This window comes from Rhinolophus sinicus, chromosome 10 (assembly GCF_057876585.1).
Source record: "Rhinolophus sinicus isolate RSI-liver-muscle chromosome 10, RSI-T2T, whole genome shotgun sequence".
Lineage (NCBI taxonomy): Eukaryota > Metazoa > Chordata > Mammalia > Chiroptera > Rhinolophidae > Rhinolophus > Rhinolophus sinicus.
In genome coordinates, this window is record NC_142510.1 from 17,115,094 (window position 1) to 17,139,623 (window position 24,530).

Sequence of the window (24,530 nt, forward strand, 5' to 3'; positions counted from 1 at the left end):
CCGGCACCACACAAGGCTCCCGGCCCGGCCCCGGGGGTCTGCCATGAACCCCATCACCCCAACCCCAAGGCCTGAGCCAGTTAACTAACACGGCTTCTGAAGGCTGTTCCAATGACGCAGGCAGGGAGCGTGGAAAAGGGGGTCCTTGGGCTGAAGAAATAAATCCTTCACTGAAGAGCCATTCACTCCAGAGCTTTTCCCAAAGGAGCCCTACAAGGCACGGCCTGGCGTTCTGAACAGACACCAAGGACGTGGCTTCCAAACGTTCCCAATTCGTCAGGAGACGCCTGGGTGTGACTCCAGGCCTCCTCCTGGGAGGAAAAGCCCGTTTGGATTGATCGGGCACATTCTCACACACTCACATCTGGGCAGCTGCTTTGGGCCCAGCCCTACACCAAGCTCTAGGGACATAGACCAATCCCTAGCCTTCAGTTCTCACTTTGGCGGGAACACCACAGGCGCGTGACAAGGGGACACAGGTGCCAGGAGGCTATGAGGAAGGTCCTCACTGTCAAGGGCAGTTCAGGGGAGCGTCAGAGGGGGAGGGGCAGAGGAGGGGGAGGGGCAGAGGAGGGGAAGGGGGGGCCAGGGACGCCCTCGGCTCCCTCAGAGCTGGTCCACAGACAACCCAAAGGGGTCAAACCCCATTCACCAAGACGCTCGTGGCACGGAGGGAAACACGGCCCATCGTCTGTCCGTCCGTCCGTCCGGGGACCAGTTCAGAGTGGATGAGCCAGGTTGCGGGCTCTGAACCAGAAAGGAAGGACCAGACACTCGTCTCCTCCCATCGCTGGTGACGCGAGCCTCTCAGCCTGGCACTTCCCCGTCCAGGCAGGGGGACCAGACGTGCCAGCTTATCCCAGTTGTCCCAGAATTACTGCTGACACCAGTCTCTCTTTACTTAACACATCCTAGTTTTGGGGGAAAAAAATCACTCTACCCGTTTCCCCATTGAAGCTTCAGAACAATCTTCAGACGTGTCCAGGTAACTGCAGCCTGCCGGCCAGGCCAGCACAACACGCTGTCACACCCGAGTCGCCACCTTTGCCCCCGGCTTGCCCACTGCCTCCAGTTACCTGCACTGCAGCAGCCCCTCATCACCCACCCACTTCCCCTCCTTAGCTTCCTCTATAACCCTCCATCCACTTCCAGGACTCCCAACCCCCATCACAGCCCTTGGCACAAACTGCCACCAGCCTGTCTGCCTGCCTCTCCCCACCAGTCTGGGGGTTCCTTTCAGGCACAGGCTGTGTCATTAATCTCCGAGTCCTTCACCTGCTGGCCAGCACCTGGCTTCCAGAGGCACTCAATAAATAATGTCTGTTAAGTTAATGAACTGCCGTGGATCGTGGCTGCTGTCAAAGCCCAGGGAGCCAGCTAGAACTATGAGCTCCGTTCCCTTCCTGGTCCCAGCACGCTGCAGAAATGGTTAGGGCCCCCCACTGACCGGCCAGGGGCCCTGGGCCTCAGAGTCCCCAAGAGTCACAGAACCTGTCGGTGGTCTCAACAGAGCCTTGCAGCTCGGACGTTCTGCAACCCTGAAGTCTGGACTTCCATCCTTCTTCAGATTAGAAATCGGGCCCAGAAATATCTACCACGAGCCTCAAAAACCCTCTGACCCGGAAACATCACAGGTAGGAGCTGAATCTACGAAAATTATCACCACCCCAAGATTTACACACAAGGACGGTCACCAGAGCAGCGTTTGAAATGAAGGAAAACTGTAAACAAAGCTGGGTACATCCCCTAAGATGAAACCGCCACGGGCCATTGGAAATCAGGTTTTCGTATTTAATAACATGAGGAAACGGTCGCAACACGTTAGGTGAATAAAAAGGAGACCACAGTAACAGCTCAATTGCACACAAAAAACTGAAAAAGGAAAAGCAAAATCATACACATTTGCACACACAGGGAAATGTGGAAAGAAAATTCACCCAAAATATTAACAGTGGTTTTCTCTGGGCAGTGGGACTGCGTTCGTGGGAAATTGGTGGGATTAGATTAGGTGAGTGCACTTTATGTAGTTTTCACATGTTCTTCTACAAACACAGTCAGGAGGAAAAAACAGCTGTTAAAAGTCAACCCTCTGTTGCCTAAGGCCAATGGTAGGTAGTGGGGAAAATGCTGAAAATTGGGAGGCTCACGTTACATCAGAGCCGTTCCCAAAGCTAGCGGCCGCGTCGTTGGCAGATGTAACTGATATAAACCCGAGGAAAAGCAAGACGTGGGCCCAGAATGGAGTCAGCACGGTCTTCTCACACTCCAGGTGGCCAGGAGAGCAGCCCGCCTGGCCGAAACGCCCGCCATCGTCCATTCTCCATCCCCTTCCTATGAATGCAAAGACAATTTCGGGATTTGTCAACGGCCCGAGAACCCGTCCAGTTGCACCCACACTTTTCCAGGCCTGAGTGGGGCACGGCAGACAGAGCAGTCCATCGGAGGTCTGTCTGACCTCCCTCCGAGGCAAGGGGACCGTTTCGTAGGTCACCCAGCCTCCGCTTGCACACCTCCAAGGACTGGGAGCTCACTACCACCCACAGGCAGGCCATTCCCATCAGTGTGGGATCAAAACCTCCCATCCCAGCCCCCTTACTCCCCTCGGCCTTTCCTCTAGCACTCCAAGTCCTGTCCGAGGGTGGGGCCCACAGGCGACAAAGCCCATCCCCTCACCCCGTCCACCTCTAGCCATTCAACTGGTCCTTTCTTCATCTCAGGCACAGCAAGCGAGGCGGTATTTATAGCTCAGGAATAATCGCATGTTAATTCCTTTCTGCAGATTAGCGGCTGGAGTTTCAATTCCCTCCTCCCTGAGCTCTGAAGTGGGGAGGCTGTGACTGACACGAAGCAAGGGGCTGCAACACGCATACACACGCACGCACATGCACACGCAAGGCTCAAACCCAGCCCAGAGCCCCATCCCCAAAGTGATTCTCACCAAGACGTCAGGAGGAGAAGCCATCAGCCCCCAACTCCCTTCCTCTCTGGTTCTCCATCAAACCATGGGCCACCCTCCCTCTTCCAGTTACCCCCCCACACTCACTTTCAGGTGAGCAAACCTCTTCCTGCCAGGTATGGGGTCCATATGAGAATCTACCGCATCCTGCCTGTCCTGTCACTGTGACACCTGAAGCAGGAGCTGACCTGTTGTCCCAGGAACTTCGAGGACAGGTGCCATTTCCACTCACCAATGGCTGAGCAAGGCCCCACTCCCCACCTCTCACACAGCCATACGCCCCCTCCACGCCCTCCCCGTCCCACCACTATTCTCAGACAGTCCATTAGGAGGCGACCACCTCCCTTCAGTCCACTGAGGGACAGTGTCTGGGTGTCCCAGGAAGGGACCCGTTCTCTGGGTGGTGGAGAAACGAAGCCCACACTTTGAGGAGCAGGGGCAGCCCCTGGACCCCACATTCACCTCCCCAACTAGGCTATCAGAGAGACCAAACTCCCTGCTCTCTGAATTTCAGAAATGGGGACGGGACCCTGTGTCATCACCGGCTTAAAAGATGTCATCCAGAGGGTGGGAGGCAGGCGACCCTACGAGCTGGAGCCCTCTGACGCCCTCCCTCCCTGGGCGCACACACCGGCCCCTCCCTCACTGCCCCGCTCCCCCCAGCCCAGGACGGTCCCCTCCCCTGCATGCCGGCCCTGAAGAAGCTCTGAGCGGAAAGAAGCTCCCTAACCAGTGTTTATATAACAACAACATAAGCATTTTATTTTTTCATTAAGCTTTTTAGTTTCTTAGTATCACAATGGAATGATGAGAAAACAAGAACAAAAAAACCCCCACGAGTCTGCAAATCTCTAACACAAAGCAGAGACTTCAAGGCAATGGGGGGGGGGGGGGGGCTTGACAGAAGTGCCAAACAGTTCCTACTTCACGTTTCTCTTCAGCCAGCTGGGCCGGGATGGGGGGTTGGGGGGTGGAATGGTGAGAAGGTGGCACTGTCACAAGCTGTCCTTGGCATTTGTCTCGTGACTGACACACGAAGGATTTGCACGTCCCGCCCACAGGACTTGCCGGGGCCTCACGGGTACCTGGCCACACGACCCTCCGTCTGCCCCAAACGCCCTGGGCACCCCAATGAGTGCTAAGACACCCCCTGAGGCCAGTTCTGGGTACAGGAGGAGCGTGGAGGAGGGTGGAGGGCGTGAGGATCCAGGGAGTGGCCACCACCGTCCCGGAGTCACCTGGCAGGAGGTGAGCTGGTGCAGTGGCAGCGGCAGCATCGGTCCTTCGGGCGCCGGCGGCCCCGCCTAGAGCTTCACGGTGCCGGGGGGCAGGCTGTCGTTGCAGAGTCGGTAGTAACGCAGGTCGTTCACCAGCCTGTGCACGTTCTGGGTGAACGAGGGCAGGTCCTGGACGGGAGGGGCACAGCTAAGCCCCCGGCACCCTGTCACCCGCCCGCCACCCCAGTCACCCACCTGGCACCCCGAGTCACCTACCCGCCACCCCAGCACTTGAGTCACCCATCTGCCATCCTTACCACCCCGAGTCACCCACCCACCATCCCCGAGTCACCCACCCGCCATCCCCGAGTCACCCACCCGCCATCCCCGTCACCCCGAGTCACCCACCCGCCACCCCCGAGTCACCCACCCGCCACCAGCACAGCGCTCCCCCACCCCCCGAGTGTGACCAGGGACCTGCGAACATCTCCCACGCCTGACGCGCAGCTCATACCCCTTCCCACATGTGTGAGCACAGGCGCCGTAGGGGGAAAGAACGCAGCTCGCACCTGCCCGTGTGCGTCCGGGCCACCTCCGCCCAGAACTCATCCCTCATGCCTGTCGTCCCCAGCGTGTGCCCGGGCCACCTCCACCCGGGGACTCCCAGCTTGCGTGTCGTCCCCACACACGCCTGCTGCATGGGGTCTGTTAGCACCACCACTCTAAGGGTGAAGATGGTGAAGCAGAGGTCGCGGAGCTCGCCCCGGTTACGAGACAGGAGGGAAGGAGGTGAGCACGCGTGTGGCTGCAGTGTGCGTCTCTCCTTCCCCACGGCCAGCCGAGCCATGTCCTCTGGGCAGCCCACGTGACAGTCATGCTGACAGCAGCCCACAGACTACATGGAGGGCGCCCCTCGCAGCTGGAACCCCAAAGCCCCAGGCAGCACCAGGAGACCGCCGGCCCAAGGCCCGCGTTCTTATCCTTCATTTGGGGTTACTGGGCGCCCGACTGTAGGGCCACCTGCGGAGTCGCACATCACAGCTCTCTGACTGGCTGGGAGCGCCAACGCGATGGCTTCTAAAAGCCCAGTGATGGGGGAGGCTCAGCAAACAGCTCTCCTCTGCCCCCACCACCTGGCTACCCTCCACTCCTCTCCAAACGGCAGCACAAAGCGCACCAGCGCCCAGAAGGCCCCCAGAAGCTGCCGCTTCCCAGCCCAGCCGGCAGGTCAGCGCGTCCTCCGGGGCCACCAGAGCGGCCTGCTTACTGCGCTGCTGGTGGAGCCACAGCCCCAGGCCCGACCTGCTCCGGGCGCCCCAGGGGCCTGCCGCCCTTTGGGGCCTGGGTTCACCTGAGAAACGGGGTAACAACAGGACCCACTGAGGCATGGCTGCCAGGCTTCCCAGCAAGACGCCTGGGAGGCAGCAGCATGTGGCTCCCAAATGCCGAACCTAAACTCCCTGGTGGGACACGCGACACACGACATGCGACCACGCTTCTGTACGTTTAGTAAGCCCCCCAGGTGCTCTGATGCATGACTAGACCGGAGACCACGGCTTTCAGTCAAGACGCTAACTGATAACGACATCAGTAGAAACTGATCATTAAATATTAGGACCTGGCCTCTAGTAAAAAAAAATACCCAAGTGGCTGAAGTGAACTTCAAGAAGCTCAAGAGAGACCAAGGTAAGAGCCAGGAAAGAAAGATTCCAAGACAAAGGAAAGCAGGAGCCGAGCCTAAGGAAAACGTGCCCCGACACCCAGCTCAGGAGACAAGCAGGAGAAAGTCTGCTCCAGCACCAGCCCCCGTGATCTGGGGACGAAGCGAAGGGGTGGGCGGGCCACACGGGGGACGCGGGCAGAAGAGGTTCTGTTTTCTCAAGTGCGAGGCGCTGACGGCCGAAAACGACTTCTCCCGCAGGGGAGCCCGTCGACGGACCGGCACGCAGCGGATCTAACAGCTACAAGAAGGAGGCCCCAGGAGAGGAAACGCAAGGCGCCGCGGGGCCGACACCCAGCATCAGGGCTGTCACCCCAGCTCTCACCCAAGGCACGGAAAAGGAGGGGACAGCTCACCAGACCTTCCCCGGGAGGGCAGGTGGCAAGAGGGTGAGTACTGCGGGGTCCTCGCCAGACCTGGAAGCAGGTCGGGCCCCTCTAGCCGGGCGGGGGTGGTCGGGGAGGAGCCAGGGTCCATGTCTATGCCTGGGGCCCCAAGAAGCAGCTCTGAACACCCATCTTCGCAGCCCATGACCATAGGAACCAGCGGCGCAGCCCCATGTGCTCAGCGGGGGACAGTGACTGAGAAGCTGAGAACGCAGCTGGGCTGCCGGGGCCCAAACGGGGGCGCAAACGGGGGCCCAGCGGCTGAGATGGAGAACTTGGTGCTGCTGAAGCCCAAATGGGGCCAGCACGGACCCTGCATCCAGGAGCTGCACGCGCGGCCCGGGGCTGCCAGGGGCACAGCCCACACGCGGAGGCAGCCCGGCCCCTCGCTGAGCAGGGCCGGGCGTGGGGGCCCACAGCCGTCCTCCCGTTAGCCTGGCCGCTCGCGCCTCACCCGGTCCATCTTGAAATTCCGGCCCAGGACGTTCTTCTGGTTGGCGTCCACGCCGTCGCAGCTGCTGAGGAACTCAGGCAGGAAGGCTGCGAAGAAGCCGTCAAAGTCCACGGAGGCCATGTTGTACACGGCGATGCCGATCTCCTCCTGCAGGAGGTCGTGCGACCGGTGCACCAGCACCTGCAGCAGCACGTTCACGAACTGGAACAGCATGGTGGTCCGGAAGGGCTTCTGCACAGACAGCGGGTGTGATGGCTGCGGCCGCGCAGGGCGCCGGGGCCGCTTCCCACGCGCAGGGGGCAGGGAGCCCGGGGAAGGATGCCTTCTGACGGGCTCTTACCTTGTGGTACAGCTTCTGCTTGGTGTTCAGAGTCTCCAAGTAGAACAGATTTTGTTTAAACAAGTGGATGTCAGGCTGAAGAAAGGACTGTCCAAAGGCCTGTCCAAGGAAGGGAGACCACCATCTATGAGCAGCACTGAGACCAGCCCTCCGGGCGCCCCCACCCCACAATGGCTCCTTCCACCACGGCGGGGCCACGGGTCACCGTCCCGAGGCTTCGGCCTGTCGGGCACACCTGTGGACCCCCGCCCCCCGTAACCTTGGCTCCTAAGGCCTCCCCACTGGGCCTCACTTCCTCTCTTGGTCTCACCCCGCACCTTTTGTTATAAAACTCTAGACCCCTCCACGGGACGTGTCTCTGAAGCAAGAAGCTGACGACTCTAGTCAAAAACACCGCAGCTTCCCCTCAAGCCGACCACCTGCACCCCCTCAGCTGCCCGCTCCCTGGCGTCCCAGGCCTCATAAGCCAAATCCGCAGCAGCTCCTTCACAGCTGGCTGCCTCTGCCTTGGCGCTAAGCAATAGCAAGTTTTTTAAACTGCTTTGCAATTTCTGGGCTGTAAAAGTTATTCGTTCAAGGGCAAAAAGACCCCCCCCACACACATCAGAAAAACCCAAACAGAGCTGTGCCCCAACAGGCGGTGGGAGGAGCGGAGGAGGCCCTCAGAATGGAAACCTGGGGTGTGCAGGGCAACCCCTCCAACAAGCTGGTGGCCCCTCTGCCGTTCCGTCCTGGGCTCCTGAGCTACAAGAAGGGTCTCAAGACCCCTGCGGCCGTGACAGCATCTCCATGCTGCCTGGTGGTTCTCATTCACTTCTGTTTTTAAAGTCGGCTTACTGAAGCATAACACAGTAAGTCACCCTTCACGATGGAATTCTGACCCCCACAGCAGCTCACCTACCGCCCTCCCCATCAGGACTCAGACACACACACCTACAGCTCCTCCGGAAGTTCCCGCACCCCCCGCACCCCATGGTCAGGGCTCCCCGCGCCCTAGGCCACCCCTGTTCATTTCCCATCCCTGCAGGACTGCCTCTTCCAGAAGGTACATAATGGAGTATGTGTGCGCATGTGTGTGTTGGTGGGGCGCTGAAGGGAAGACACCTTCTTGCTTTCCCGTGAGGAAAAACATGCACTAAAGAAAACAAAAAGGAAACCTACTTCCACCTGAAGTTAAAACACAAAAGTCACATAGCTGTGTGCAGGACACGCAGGGCCCCTGGAAGGGGACACGGACGGACGCCCTGAGGAGGGGAGGCCGGCCCAGTCCTCCCTGGCACGGCGGGGCCCGCCCCACCGGGCAGCTCTGACGGGAGTGGACTCACAGGGCAGCGCTCCGCCCAGCGCGGCACAGACAGAAGTCTCTCTTCAAACGCAGCTCACGCCCCCCCACCCCCTGCCCCAGACACTCCTGTTCAGTTCACTTCCAGTTAGAGGGGCCCGGTGACTGGCAGGCAGTGTCCTTGCACTTGGGGACACAGTCTCTAGGGCAGAGGGGCGGACATCTCTCCAACATGTGCACGTGCCAGGTGTTCTGTGCGCTCATTTCCCCGCACGACCCTGTGAAGCCGGCAGTCAGCCCCAGCCGCTGATGGAGACCCTGAGGTCCCAGGAAGTCACTCAGCTCCGCGGAACTGGGAGGGAGGCTGAGCTCCGGCTCTAAGGCTGCAGGGCTTCGGAGACTGGCCCTGTCGCAGTGGCCACTTTAAGAAAAAAGGGCCCATGTGCCCAAGAAGCAAACCAAGGACGACAGTCGGCCGACCCCGGCGGTGTCCCGACCGCAGCGTCTGGCCCTGGCTCCGCGGGCACCCCCAGCTCTGCCACGCTTGGTACCTGCATGATGGCGCTGAACTGAGGCTCGTTCTCCATGGGCTCCTCGGCGAGGCCCCTCTGGACGCTGGCCAGCACGGTGGACTTGAAGAAGTACCTCCAGTTGTGATGGAGCGTCCGGAAGAGGAGCTCAAACAGCTCGGCCTTCACGTCAGGGGAGGGGCGCTGGGGACACACACAGGCCTTCAGACCTTCCCTGCCTGCAGCGCGGGAGCCCCTCAGCGCCGGGCCCAGAGCGACACAGGCCGGGGCGCAGCGTCCCACCCCACCCCACTCCTGTCCTGTCGGCCCCCATGGCAGCAGCTCACACCACGAGCACATCGGTAGAGACCAGCCACATCTGAGACATTTGCCTGGGTCAGCGCCAGGGGCCCTTTTTCTGAGGGAAGCACTCAGCTTCTCAAGCTAAGAAGGGGCTACTAAATGGAAAAACAATTAGGAATATGGATTTTCTGTTCAGAAAGCAGCTGAATTCACCGGCCACTTCATCAGGGTCTGCTGCCCCTTTTCCAGGATAAACAATGCTGTCCCGCTAACCTTGTGATCTTATGCGACCCTTGAGGCGTAAAGCACATCTGCCTCTATAGAAAGGGAGTGGAAGGAGCACTTAGGAGCCACAGACAGACTCGTCTGAGGGCCTCCGGGAGGAGGCGGTGTGCAGCGCTAACCACTCTCTTCTACCGGCAGCTGCCGTTCTGGGATGAGGAGGGAAGAGGGGAGCAGGCTCAGCATTATTTTCTAATTTGACCAAAAATCTCCAAATCACTGGAAAATATGACAGGTCACATTATTCCAGATGTCTCTGTAGAATTCAAAATTATAAGCCCAGATATTTAATTCAGCCTGATTAAGATGAAACGGGACCTGAAGGCACAAGCTGCCACGGCTGAATCCTTCCAGGGCCCACGTTTTAATGATGCAAAGCAACGGGGCTCACTTAGGCCTCGGTGCGGGCTCTTACTTGCATGACTACTACATACAATGGAGCTAAGTCTACACAGTGGTACCTCAGTTTTCGAACGTCTCCGTTGACGAACATTTCGGTTTACGAACGCTGTAAATTTTATGGATCTGTGGTATCATTAGACAGTAAAATTCATGCTAAACTTGCAGTTTTAGGGGTTGGTTTGAAAGTTCTGGAACAGATTCATCCAGTTTGCATCACTTTCTATGGGGAAACCGCACCTCGGTTTTCGAACGTTTCAGAACGCGAACGGTCTTCCGGAACGGATTGCGTTTGAAAACCGAGGCACCACTGTACTTATTCTGGCTCTTGTCAAGCTGAGTGTCCGTCTGTTTTCTAAGAACAAAGAGTTTTCCTGTAAGAAGGAAAGCTGTGACTCATTCCAAGAACTTGCCTTGTCACCTTGAGGTCAAGGATTTTCTTAGTAGGACAGGACACCTGTTAAAATGTTTGCTACAGAAAACCACATATTCACCTAAAGTTATACACTTCGCCTTGGGAGACGGATCTGATCTACCCGCCAACCTTGTGACAATTCCCCTGCCTGCTCACACTGGACTAGTTTAACTGACTCAACCAACATGAAAATACTGATCCGAGCTAAAGGCCTTCTTTCTTGGAAAACAATCATTTACAAGGAAACTGAAACAACCAACTGGCTTTAAAACACAAACCACGTCCCTTGACATTTCAACCTGTCCCCGCCCAGTCGACGGGCGCCGCCTCCTACCTCGGCGATGATGGGGTACACCTGCTCCATGCACAGGGAGACGATACTGGGCAGGAAGGGCTTGAACACCTGGCCGGGCTCCTGGACCACCACCTGCAGGATCTTCAGGAACTTCTCGACCACCCGGCAGCCGGTGCTGCCCTCGTGGAGGATGCTCTCAGCCAGCTGTTCTCTGCAGACGAGAGAAACCACACGAGAGTAGCCAAGGACAGGTTTCCCTGGGGCGAGCAAAGAGCCGCGGCCTCTGCAGCCAGGCCCCCTTCACTCCTCCTCACTGGGACTCTGAACACCAGGGACAGACAGCAGCGGGAGGTTACCTGGTAAACATATTGAGGAACGTCTGTATGATCTGCTCAGTGAAAGGCACGCCCATCTGTACTCTAAGGCCTCGGAACAAAGTGAGGAAAAAGCTCAGCATCTCATCAGTCACATCTAAACAAAGGGACAAAGCAAAGGCTCAGGCGCGCGCACACAGGAACAGAATCCCTGTCCGACGGACTGCCTCCTGCCATCGGCACTGCCGTCTCTAGGCTTCCTGCTGGAAGTAACGTCCCAGCACCATGGGAGCCGGGGGTGGAAGTGGAAAATGATTAGGGGCCCACTGAGAAACCAGCTCAGGGACGGCGAGCCTCTGCCCGGCACCGCACCTTGGGAAACGAAGCCCCCCTCCCGGCCCGGACTCAGCGATGCTCAGTTTTCACTGCAGGTGGATCATTTTGTGAGCACACGATGGAACTAGTCAATGGGTCAGCACCCCAGTGCTTTAGCCATTTCTCTCTCTGACCAATAATCCCTGCAGCTGGGATTAAATCAGGGTTAAGTGGCTAAAAGTGGATCGTGAAGGTATATTCAGATTGTATGGCCCTGGTCCATTAAATGCATTAACTGCAGAAAATATTGACTACATTTAATGTGGTTCTATTTCCAGATCTAAACAACCATCTTGTATAGCATGTTTTGGCTCTAGCCACACAAACTCTGCTTACATGAGGCAATCAGTGCATTCTGGCTGGCTGAGAAGCTCCCGATATTCTTCTCATAAGACTAACAAGACGACGACTGCAAATGACTCAGGAGAGCCAGGCACGTGCCTCCAGGAAGCCAGCGACAGTGACAGAGTGGGGTGAGGGGAACCATCTCAGCAAAATCCCCCTTGTCGTGGAAGTGAATGAGCAGCACTTATGGAAAGTTCTTTCCTCGCCTGTGTACTGCCCCCATTCCTCCCACCACGTACGCCCCATTCTGGAGAAGGCGAAGCCTTAAAAATGAAAATGAGGACACAGGTGTGAGGCCCGTACGAAGGCTCCAGGGGGCCCTGGCCCAGGCCCCACAGAACCCTCCCTGCCCTCGGCCGTCAGCGTCAAGGCCGGCCCGGCCCTGTGCCTCGGTGGGCTCCGCAGAGCTAAGCAGTCTCTCTGACCCTCGCCAGCACCCTGCACCCCACCCGAGAGGCCTGCCTGCCGCCAGCGCCTACCTGACTGATGAATAAAAGCTGGGAAGAGGGCCAGGGAGACCTGAACGGATTCCTGCAGCGAGTGGTAGCAGATCTGGCGGGACTTGGTAGATTCCCCGGAGACGTTCTCCACGATATCTTCCAAGACACTGAGTGTCTGGTGGATGATCACTTTGGCTGCAAATCAAGAGGAAGCTGCAGGTCATGACTTGTCTGAGGACACAGCAGAGTAACAGAGAGCACGAGGGAAGTGGAAGAAACCTGCACAGGTACTCAGAGGACAGTAACAGACGTCTTGCCAAAGGAATCCCCAGTCTCTTGACTGAGTTCTCTCTCTCTCTCTCTCTGTATCTCTATTTCTATATCCTTTTCTTTCTTTCATTTTTTTCCTTTTTACCGTTAGGACTCGTTGCCTGCTCAGCTTTTCCCCCCTCTAGTCTGCTTCTATCCACCAGAAACAAGTCCACAGAGAAGATGAAATGTACCCTCAGGTTAGGTGCCTTGGACTTAATCAAGACTCTAAAATGGTGAACTGACTGGTGAGAAAATAAGTGTCGTAAGATAATTACCACAGGCAAGAATGGATACATGCAGGTCAAACACTCCCCTTCAACTCCAAATATGACTCTGCCTGGTAATCCACACAGCACCTCCTGTGCACACTGTGAAAATACTGCGAAGCCCTGAAGGGAGAAATTTCACACACGTACCGCTCGGTGCAGCCTGCGTGACCCGCAGAAAGAAGATAAGAACTATTTTGACAAGGAAGGTGATTTTTCACATAGGAACTTCGTCTCCTGCTTTTAAGAAAAAGAAGGCGGCTCCCTCCCTGCCCCAACAAGGACGCACTAACCACCACTTGCAGCCAATGGGAAACTGCCACAACCTCCAACTCTTGTTCTCCAACAAACTTCGGTTCAAAACATCCTCCCCAGTTTCCTCCTAAAACCAAATAAAAGCTTCCCTTCCCTTTGTCTTTCCAGACGTGCCTGTAGCTTGCTACAAATTGCTTGTCCCAAACTGCAATTCTCTGCTATTCCCAAAGAAACCCATTTTGCTGGTAAAATAAGTGGCTATTTTATTTTTGAGGTTGACATTATGTGGTGTCAGAAGTGGGATCCAAAGGAGACGGCCCTGAGCAGCTAGTGAGGGCCCCACCTGAGCGGCGTGTGCTCTCCACTCCCAGGAGAGCTCCCTCTCCATTCGGTCTGGTCTATCTGTGCGGTGCCGAGCTCCCTCCCTTTGGCTGAGCCCTCCGACTTCATCTGGGATCTATTGAAAGGCGTTATCCTTTCGGTTTGCATGGAGACATGCCCTTCCTGGTGAGTACTCTTTCTGTTTGGAATTGCAATGGCCATTCTGGGGACCCTTTGTTTTAAGTAAGTCCATCTTAAGGGGTAGAGTACCCTTAAAAGAGATAACTCCAAACCTCTCAGAGACAATGAAATGTATCCTTTGGTTGATATGCAGAAGCTTCAAAATGATAAAATAACTCCAGAAACAGCTCTAAAAAGGATCCTTACAGCATGCAAATTTGAAAAAATCTTTACTATGAAACTTTGGCCATTTGAGCAGGAAACCTTAACTTACTCCGTATCTGCCAGAAACACAATGTGGATCCAACTATTTTCTTTTGAGTTTTATGCCTGAGACATGGCTGATATTTTAAAAAATCTGTGTCTATTTGTATGTCTATATATGTATGTGATATTTTTCTACCTTCAGATGGTATTACCAAAATTGATTTGTAAAGAGCTCTATTTAATGGGCTTTAAAAAATTAAGCATTTATATAAATTAAGCATACTCTCAGAAACATTACAGAAAATAACCCAAATGAATTTCAGGGAAAATACTCAATATTCACGTTAGTGCCAGGTTGTCGGTTTAATTAAAATACGCATGGCTTTAGAATTATTAGTGTAATACTTTTATGCTATCTAGGTTTACTGAAAATCAAATAAGTTCATATTATCTCAGTTACAAAATTTGTCAGCAAGGAAATAACTTAAGATGATGGTTAGCTGTGTAATGTCTAATCCAAGCATAACTGTTAAAAACAATTTAAATAAATGCAAATAAGATCAAACTTTATACTAAGTTAAACTAAATAACAGATATTCACTGAATATCTAAATCATTTCCAAATAAAATAAACAATGAATGCTAAACATAAATTTATCCACTTTTGGCACTTTGAGTTTTATATAAAAAATGTTGATTATGAGGAAGACTATACCTCCAAAAATTATGAAACGTATTTATAAGTTTGCTGGTCTACTACTGCTGGATGCTATTATATGATAAACAGTTCACTACTGCCTGTTTCCTAGTTTTCACTAGAAAGCAAAGATTACAAATAGTTTAAAAAGTTGGAAGAAGAGCTAAGAATACAAATAACTACAGAGAAAATATCAAAACACCTAGAGTAATAAGCATAAATTAAGTGCACAAACTACGAGCACTGATGCTGAGAATGGGAAATAAGAAGCAATGGAACTCGCCTGCGAACTTTCTCCCACTACAGAGATGCACTGTAACTTCTTGTTCTGTAAACTGTGATGACAGCCCCTGCTGAGCTATGATTAACATTTACTGAAACAGAAAACATACACATTATCTGTATTTGTCAGTACTGACAAATGGATAAGGTATATCTTTAAGTTTATCTATAATTTATAGATTGTAGATTGATAGATATGTAAATAAGAGTAATTTTATAAAGTGCAAAATGGACGGCATGCACGGCATATCCTGAAAACAGGAAACACACGTCAATTTGATAAACTCTTATTTGTTACTTAGATGATTCTGGATGTGCAGGTATATGCTGGTCCATTTATACCCTGTATTTCTTGCTGTGAAATGACCCCAGTCTGCAGCTGGCTGCAGAGGCCAGTCCAAGAACGACACCTTTCGGTCCTGTACCCGCAGCGTCAGTTCCTCAGGCCAGGCTGTCATCACGCTGAGAGGCTCCTACTTTGCTGCCTGTCTTTTCAGATTTGTCACCAGGCAGTAATCTTGATTGAAAAGAACGTCTCCCATTTCTTATGACTTGCAAGGCTGAGGATTCTGGTCGTGGCTCCCCAGATCTTTACCGCTCTGCCATCAGTTTAGAAGTTGCCCCATCTTTCACATCTTTATTCTGCCGACTCGACACAGAGCTATCCTTCTCGGCAACAACGGGGGCTCCTACTGCCCCCGCCTCTTCTAATCGTTATTCTAACTATTTATGTCGAAAAAGTTTATTTCATTTAACGTGATGCACAGGCAATCACGCTGTCCTCTAGGAGTAAGGCTTAATTACTCTGTAACAAATGCCTTGCATCACTTCTTTCCTAGACCAGATTTGTAAGTTTCTGAAATTGAGAAAATAACACTTAAACTAATAACACTGAAATTATTACCCCCGAAAAAGCTTTTTTACAAAACTACTGGGAAATAATGAGGATGAAAGAAAATGATTGTATATGAAAAGTAGGATGTGTGTTTTTTATGAAAAAAGGTCTGAGGAATAGAGATGCATTTTTTGGAAAGGGGGGAAAAAAGAATTTTGTCCTAAAGTAAAATGATTATTCCAAAACAAGAAAGAAAAAATACAGGACATCACCTAATTGGATATGAAAAGTTACAGAAGGTTTATGGAAAAGAAATCTTGAGAAAGGAATTTTGTCTTGACCGGAGATGGGAATTCCAATAAGCAACTATAGTCTGCTTGTCCCCAGATGCAATTCTCCACTAGTCCCAAATAAACTCATTTTGCTGGTAAAAGAACGGGCTATTTCATCTTTGAGTGTGAGCACATCTACCGCTGACGTGTTCAGGAATAAACTGCCCGATCAATCCTGGGCCTAACAGGCCTGTGGCCTGACAACGTTTTCAATTATTGTCATTACAGCGGACTGTATGTTGCTGACAATACATACTTGTAACAGTACCCTGATGTCTGAGCTCACTGGATGACTCAAGACAGCACAGGGGGCAGAGATGGCTCGGCACCCCGGGCTCGGCCCACAGCCCCACCCTGCACAGCGGCGTGGGGACCAGAGACAAGGGTCAGAGTAATTCTGGCCCAGTGTCTGGTGTATCAGAAGGTCCAGGAGAGGAAAGCTGCCGTCGTTCCCCAGCAAGGGTGGGGTGCTTTCCCCCTTAGACGTGGCTCCCGAGCTGGGCTCCGAGAGCTGCTCTCCACTTGGCAGTTCTTTCTGGGCCGCACGGTCCCCCGAGCTCAGCAGCCTGTGGGGGGCTGAGGCGGCTTCCAGGGAAGGGGGCAACATGCTTGGAGGTGGGTGGAATCAGCTTTAACTCCTGAGCTAATCAACTTTAACATTCTGAGGCTCGGTTTCCTCATATGAAGAAGTGGAAAGATGACGCGGCCTCACTCACGGGGGCTGAGCACGAGAGGAGAGAGCGGCTCACACAGGCCTGGTCCACAACGGCTGGTCCCGGGGATGCTGGACAGTGGATGAAGGCCCACCCGCCCACACGGCTGATCACGGAGCCATCACTCACCACGACCACAACGCGGGGACTTTCCGAGCCAGGAAACTGCACCGAGCAGACTTTTCCCCAAGAATTACATACACGAGGCACAAGGAAGGCAGTTTAAGGAAAGGCCAAGAGTCAGGGAACCAAAATCTGACCTCTGACGTGTATGGAAATTGAAACAAGAACCAAGATTTATTCACAAAAGTATACAAGTGAAAAGCTGAAAGCACCATTAAATACATAGTAACGGCACAGGCATGTAAATGGTGGTACTGCCACAGGCTAGGCTATTACAAGGCAATGAAAGACAACGTTTTCCAGAAAAAGGGGCAGTGTGGGGAAGAGCGCAGGTTTGGAGCCATTCAGCCCCACGTCCAACTCCTGCCCCAACTTTCCCTCTGATCCTGAGCACCTTCCACCTGCCAGGCCCGGGGGGCGGGGGGTGAAGGCACTTTGACAATGGAGAGAGCAGCAGACACTGCCTGAAGCAGGCAGGCACACTGAGCATCCAATAACGGGACAAACAGAAGCGATGCCACAGGCAACACACATCACCACCTGGGTGGTGTCCCTGCCAAAACCTGCGGGGAACGATCAGACAGAACAAGATACAGGACCTTCTACCAAAAAAGCCACGCCAGGACTCTTCAAAGTCAAGGTCATGAAAAAGAAGAAAGAGGAATGCTTGTCTATATTAAGAGACTAAAGAGATCTGGCAACCAAATATAACACATGATCCTTGATTGTATCTTAGATTTTTAAAAAGCGAAAAAAGGACATTTTGGGAAAATCTGGACAGGGTCTATATGTTCAATGACATCATAATAATGTGACAGACACCGCTTGGTTGTGTTAATGGTATTATGGTTATATTAAGAGGGTATCTTGTTTTCAAAGATACAGGTTAAATATTCAGGGATAGTGTCAATGTCTGCAATTTGCTTTAAATAGCTCAGTTAAAAAGAAAAAGTACATGTGAGTGGGGGAGAACACAAATGTGGCCAATTATTAACAACTGGTGAATCCTGGTGAAAGATATATACTTGTTCATTTGCTTATTCTTCCAACTATTCTGCAGGCTTGAAAATTTTTCCAAGTTTAAAGTCAGGCTAGGAAAAACTTTCCAGGCCTTCATTTCATCAGTTGGAAGATGAGGATAAGATATACCAGACAGGACTATGGGAAGACTAAACAAAATAATGTGTATGATGTTCTCAACCCACTGTCTGGCATGCAGTAAACATTCAACAAATGTTAACTATGTTTTTAATTACATCCACTGTGGAAATCATTCATGCTTTTCAGCAAGTATTTCCAGCACATGCTGGCATCACACTTTAAATCCCCCTGAAGTTAAGCCATGGTCATGTAACCATGCACTCTGGCCAACAAAACACGAGTGGAAGTGGTAAGTACCACTTATAGGCCGGAGCTTTACGAACAACTACATGACTCATAGGAAAGCACTCACTGGAATGGACCCTTCAGAAGCCTGGGTCCTTCAGTGACTGGAATGAGCAGGAGCTCCCCAGCCCTCCTGCCCCAAGCTGGACATGTAGTATCAACAGGAAATACAGTTCTCCCTGCATTAAGCCACTAAGCTTTTGGGATTGTTTGTTACACATACCATAACTTAGCTGGTGCTGACTGATACAAGTACATGTAAGATAAAATAAAAAAAATAAAAAAGACAAACTTCATAAAACACGATTCCACAGTAATTATATGTAACACCTGAGCAAGTTACTTAACCTTCTCATACCTCAGTTTCCTCATGGATCAAGTCAGGATAATTCACAGTACCTAGCTCATAAGGCTGATATGAGAATTAAATGAATTACTGAGTGTAAAACACTCGGAATCAGACAAGTACCAGACTGTGACAGCTGATGCTGGCACAGTCAGAGATCTGATGATGGAGAGAAGATGGCCAAAGCCAGCATGCCCTCACACAGCACGCCAGCCATTCTTAAGCAACTAGGTAACTATAATACATATTTGAAAACAGGAAAAGGAAAACAGGACAATTAAAACGGTCACTTTGTAAAATACTAAAACTGTGAGATTTTAGAGTTTCTTTTTTCTTCTTTATACTATTCTAACATTTCTGTACAATGAGCATATGATAAAGTTCCTAATTATAAAAGTAATTTTTTTTAGATGTTGAGTATTTATTACTATTTCTAACACTTCACAAAGCATTTTGTTAACATTCTATAATGATGTTACCCAGTAAATGTCCCATTATTTCCTTATGTGAAACAGACCATATTTTAGAAGTACATCTAATCTCTCAGGAAGGTTTTTCAGAGAAATCTGACTCCTTCTACTTGACTACTGAGTGCTCCTGATGGAGTTTTCCTCCCTCCTTTAACATAAACAGTCAACTTAAAGTGCCATTTGTGAAGATATCGAGCTCTTGTGAATCTCTCTGAAATATCTATATTTGGAGAAAGGTTAAAACGTTTCAAAAGATAATTTTTAACTTCTTTGCTCCCCAGTGTGCAGAGGCGCACTGCTCTGCTTGCTTGTACAAGTATCTAAAATAGATCGGTCATCCCTGCAGGACTTTTTTATCCACAGAAGGCACCATCAACAGTGCTTCCAATAAACGTTTTTCTTATTTTTTACATTTCAAATACGAGAAGGGGCAGCCTGCCCTCAGGAAACAGGCCCCGCTGATGTGTTCACTGAACCCCACAGCTAAGTGGTGTCTCCCCAGGCTGACTCTTCCCCGTGACAGCCATGTGACTGCGCACAGAGAATTCACCGCATGAGCTTCAGATGCAAATTGCAGCCGCCACAAAGCAAGAACACTGCGGCCCTGCTAGCTCCTGGGATGTCCCTGCCCGGCAGCCACTTACTGTCATCCAGTGGCATCTTCCTCTGTGGGGCCACCGCATTGGCTTTCAGGTTGCGATAGTCCCGGGACAGTGCGGAGATGAGGCTGGCATGGTTGATGGAGCGCACAGGCCACTGCTGCTCGTTCTCGGGGAGGTTTGGCCATGGGAGCAGCAGGATGTTAGAGAGAGCGCGGCACACCAACACCTGAGCCTGGAAGAGACCCCACCGCATGCATCGTAAGACGTTCCAGAGCATCGGAGAACAGAGCGGCCATGCGTCACAGCCCTTGGTACCCGAGCTCGGGCCCCAGGCTCCTTTCTTAAAACCTGGACCTGGGGCTTTGCTTCAACTCGGGAAACCCAGGGAGGAAAGAGAAAAGGAAGCATAACACCAGGGCCAGCCCCAGTAACCAATCCTGGCACCGTCACTTCCCCTCTAATCTAGTGCTTGCCCCAGCAGAGGGACACGTCTGACCCTGCCTCTAACTGGCCTCCACAGCTGGCTTCTGACACCCTCTGAGGAGCTCAGAAGAGTGCTGGTGGGACAATCGCTTCCCATCAGTGTCCCCTGGCGCCAGCTCAGCAGCCAGGGGCTCGGAAAGAACTGTCTTGAGCCCCTCCAACCATCTGGATTGTTTCTGAGCTTCCAGCCTGAGCCTCCCAGGAGGCCTCGCGCAGTAGCAGCCACACTGCCAGCTCTGCCAGCAGCACGGCCGCTGTGCGTTACCGGGAGCACTGCTCCTGTGTGAACCAACACGCCGCCTGCCCCGTCAGAGGGCATTACAGGCGGGCATAGAGGCTGCTCAGCGCCAGGCCTTAGGAAAGCCGTCCACATTGGCATGGCCATTAAGTGCTGGGCGCAAAAAGCAAGGCCAGACTCTTCTCCGCAGCTTCCCCAAGGACGAGCCCCGGCTCCGGTGCCCACCAGGTGGCCCCGTGGCCTCACCTTGTCAACGAGGCGCTGGGCAGAGGCGTCCGTGATCCTGTTGAACAGTTTCTGCACAGCGGGGATGCTGATCAGGAAGACGGGCCTCACGGTGGTGGCCAGAGACACCAACAGGTGGCACGCAGACAGCAGCAGCTTGTCCTGGACCTGACGGGGCGGGGGGAGAGGACACGTCAGCTCGCTGCACCCCGAGGGACCGGCATGAGAACTCTGAGGAGGCAGCCACAAGCGAAACGCGGTTCTTGGCCGCCAAGCTAGGGCGCGCAGGCTCTCTCTGAAAGGCGCTTTCCTCCGGTGACGCCCGTCAAGAGGCGTCCTCTTCTCTGCCGTGTGCACAGCTCCTCCCGCAGGCCAGCACCGCCACCTCCAGCTCCTCCAGCTCAACAGTCTACAGTGGCTCCCGTCAGCCCTTGCACCACATGCCCACCTCCTGGGCAGGGCACCCGAACCACTCAGACGGGTCACCTCCTTCCTCTACTCCAAGCAAACAAGACCCCGCGGCCGCGCCTCTGTGCTCCGCCAGTCCCCAGGCTCCCCACTGCCTGCACGCAACGTGCCAGTCAGAAACGGGATTCCAGCACCGTTCTGCCCTTGTCACAGTAGCAAAGGAGAGAACTTTCTATAGGCAAGACTTTATGCTGGGAAGACATGGTGAAAACAATACACAAAAGCGTCAGGGGCACGCAGACGTGCTTAGGGAAGAAACGTTACTATAATTTCCTGGGAGCACAAAGTATCCCTAACCTTTCACGCTACAATCCCACCAATTCCAAGGAAATTACCTAAAAGGAGGAAGTTACGTTCATGAATACACGCACTTTACAAATATTTGCAATGGCTGTTTTCAAGTGGCAGCTACTTAAAAGTCCAGCAGTAGCTAGGGAAACTATGAAAACACCCCCCTCCGTGGGATATCACAACTCATTTACAAATTACAAGCATAAGCACAACGGAAAGCTGTGGAAAACAGTTCATTATCCTGTCAATAGTGGCACAGAACGCTGTGTGTGACTGAAACCATGGGACAGAGAAACGAGCGTCTATACGCTCTGGTGATATAAGCTGCTGTCTTCCTGGAGCATAACTTCCTAGAACCTATCAAGGCTTATGTGGACATAACCTTCCGCCCAGCAGTTCCACTTGCAGGGACCCACCTACAAGGGTCCAACCTCCGCTAACACGAGCGTTATAATACATCCCACTGCAGAGCCACAGGAGGCAGTTTGCAAAACCGAAGTGGCTCTGCACGTGTAAAGGACGCCAAACCACACTGTTAGGCAAAGGAACCCGTATCTCCAGGCATCGGCCAACTGTCAGTGACATGTGTAAGAGGAACACGTCTGAAGGACACACAGCCGTGGAGAATGTTTGGGAAGAAGGGCGTAAAGGGCACCACAGCTTTTCAGTCTATAAATCTGAACTGTGCTGTACTTTTCACAATAAGCGCGTATCCACATAGGACTCAGAGAACTAAAACCAGGAAGTTCTATGTGACTTTATGTGAAATGACGCGTACTGTACCCCAGCAGTGTAACAACTGAGTCTAATGCTATGTAGCCTTCGGGGCTACAGTCAGCGGGTTCGAGGACAGAGGCACAGAGGAAGCTAAAGGGGCAGCTTCGCCGTTGAGACCTTGGTGCTGATCAGGGGTGTGACGGCATCCATGGTGGTGGAGATGAGCGTGACGAACTGCTGCGTGTTCTGCCGATGGGCGTCGCTGCAGTACTGCGCCAACCAGTGCGAGTAAGCCTGCAGAGCAGCCAGGGACTGGGCGTGCCTGCGGGAAGGAGACAGGGCGCGAGGTCAGAGGTCACGGGCAACGTACGGTAGCGTCACACGTGTCGCAGGAGGAGACAATGCCATCTGCTGCGTTTCCTGTTCCAGGATCCGTCCAACAGCATGGAAATCGTTTACTGGCTCACGCAGCACCTAAAAACTGAAACCATGAGCTAAATGTTGCCACCACAGCCTGAAACCCAGGGGGCAGTCAGTAAATGTCTCCCAGATCTTACTCGATCTCTCTGTGACACCCGTGAGCTCCCCTGAGAAAATGATAATAAAAAACAGAACCAAAGAACTTAGGTGATAATGACTTGACTTGGGAACTAGCAAAAATGTAACATCCACAGCTGCGGATCAGGGTGTAGACACCTACCAGGTTTTACCGCTTTACAAACAAGTTTTGCTGGAAGCTTCCACAGTTTAAGCCTCTGTCCCACCATGTATTGTATCTGACTATGGGACAACTCTGGAGGTGGCAAACACTATTTGGTTTATGCCAATTTTGTACTGCATTACAAAATTGTACAGGCAACAAAATATACATCATGACAGCTCAGAATTCATCAAGGCTAATACATCTTAAAGTGGGGCAGACCTTACAAACACCACACCTCCTAATAAACCTAAATGTAACTTCTCCCTTTCCTATCATAATCTGTGGGGTGACCCTCGGAGACTATGTAAATATTCTGTTCCCCAACAAACACCCATGGTTTTATCACCCATTGAGGATCCCTGCCAAAATCATTACTGCATTGGTGAACGCAAACTGGTGATTTTTCTAATTCTACTTTTTCTTTTCTGTTCATTAGCTGACATTCTTCTGTAAAAAAGAGCTTTCCTTCCCCATCTTTTTTCAATCACTATGGATGCATGGATTCTTATATTCAATGTTACAATCCATTATCATTGTTATTCTTTCTTGATGATCAACTTGTCACCTCTGGCAGGAGTAACCCTCTCAGGCTGGTCCCTGCATCCTTTACATGTCCCTGACATTCACTGAGCACTTCCTTCCTTCCTGACTCAACAAGAGTCTCCAGGGTCCCCCTCCCCAAACTCAGAGCATTTCTCAAGGAGCCCCGCCTTTTAGTGGAGAATGACCCTTAGAAACCGAGAGCCGGGATACTCGGTAGCACTACTTCTAGGATCTTTCAGTAGACAGTGCTGGGACGTATGCAGACCCACTTTAAAATCAAACTTAGCATCAAAACTCACAGGGCAAGGTAAACTCAAGTGCCTCCAGACATGATGCAAGAGGAAGGACACACCACCACCTACGTAGTCTTCTTGCTAAACATGTTTCTAATATTACAGGAGGAAAAACAACTAGACAAATCCAGATTTTTAAGATTGCTTTAAAAAACAAATTTCGGGGCTGGATCTCCGAAACGTCAGTCTGTCTCTCTCTACCCCTCCATCTTCCCATTCCTCTTCCCTGCAAACATGCACAATCGGAAGAACTGTTCTAGATTTTAAGAGACAAATGTAATCTGTGGTTCATAAGTAGTTACGCTTTGGATCCAAATCGATACATGTATATATGTATACAGGACACGCCTGGGACAATTGGGAGCATATGAATATAGAAACGTGTATCTGTATGTGTGTCTTCTCTCTCTCTCAAAAACACTAGGTGATATTACTGTATTCATGCAAGTTTCTTAGCGTTGCTAAGGGTATTATGGCTACACAGGAGAATTACCTTGTTGCTAGGAGACACATGCTAAAGAATTTATTGGTGAAGCAACATAGTCTGCAATTTATTTTTAAGTAGTTCACACACACAAAAATGTATGTATGTGTGTATGTACACATGTGTACACAGAGAAAAAGCACAAGAAACAAGAGCAAATGTGACAGAATATTTACAATCGATGAGTCTATCCTAAGAGTATAAAGGTGTTCCTTATGTTTCCCCCTTTTCTATAGCTTGGCACTTTTTCAAAATAAGAAGTTAGGTAAGAAATGTACTAAGTGCCTTAAAGTAAGAAAATATAGATATTGAGAGAGTTTAAAATTCATAGCGACCAGGCAGTTCTTTCGCCTTCTGTACTGAGAATCCAGTGACCGTTTTACCCTTCGTTTAGGATCTGAGCACAAAGGCAGGAGGGAGGACTTGAAGTCTGCCTCTACAGGCTCAGAATTTCGGTCAATCCATCAGATTGATGGAGCTCCTTAAGGACAAAGGGACGGGCTCTAAAACTTCCAGAAATCGTGTGCAAGGGGATTGTGTTTATAGGCAAATTAGCGCCTTTTGCAGGAGAAGATTCACAGCTTTCTTTAAGTTCTCAAAAAGGAAAGAAATATTTACAACATGGAAACCACCATAGTGAAAAAAGATTCTATCATTTATCTAATTTGCAGCTCCAGAATGCTCCAGAACAGACGTCAGCAGACTTTTTCTGTAAAAACCAGTGTA

General features: G+C 51.7%; 1 protein-coding gene across 2 annotated transcripts in view; it reads right to left on the reverse strand.

Annotated features, from left to right (window-relative positions):
- Positions 1-3,691: 3,691 nt before the first annotated feature.
- Positions 3,692-24,530, reverse strand: part of XPO6 (exportin 6) — a 100,266-nt gene continuing 79,427 nt past the window's right edge. For both annotated transcript variants that reach the window (XM_019754694.3, XM_074322979.2), the window contains 10 exons: positions 21,959-22,103; positions 20,327-20,473; positions 19,402-19,591; positions 12,072-12,227; positions 10,915-11,029; positions 10,598-10,769; positions 8,907-9,068; positions 7,074-7,172; positions 6,734-6,964; positions 3,692-4,362 (listed from right to left, as the gene is read on the reverse strand). In XM_019754694.3, the coding sequence (XP_019610253.2) occupies positions 4,261-4,362; positions 6,734-6,964; positions 7,074-7,172; positions 8,907-9,068; positions 10,598-10,769; positions 10,915-11,029; positions 12,072-12,227; positions 19,402-19,591; positions 20,327-20,473; positions 21,959-22,103 (1,519 nt within the window). In that variant the 3' untranslated portion in view covers positions 3,692-4,260. The remainder of the gene's footprint in view (positions 4,363-6,733; positions 6,965-7,073; positions 7,173-8,906; positions 9,069-10,597; positions 10,770-10,914; positions 11,030-12,071; positions 12,228-19,401; positions 19,592-20,326; positions 20,474-21,958; positions 22,104-24,530) is intronic.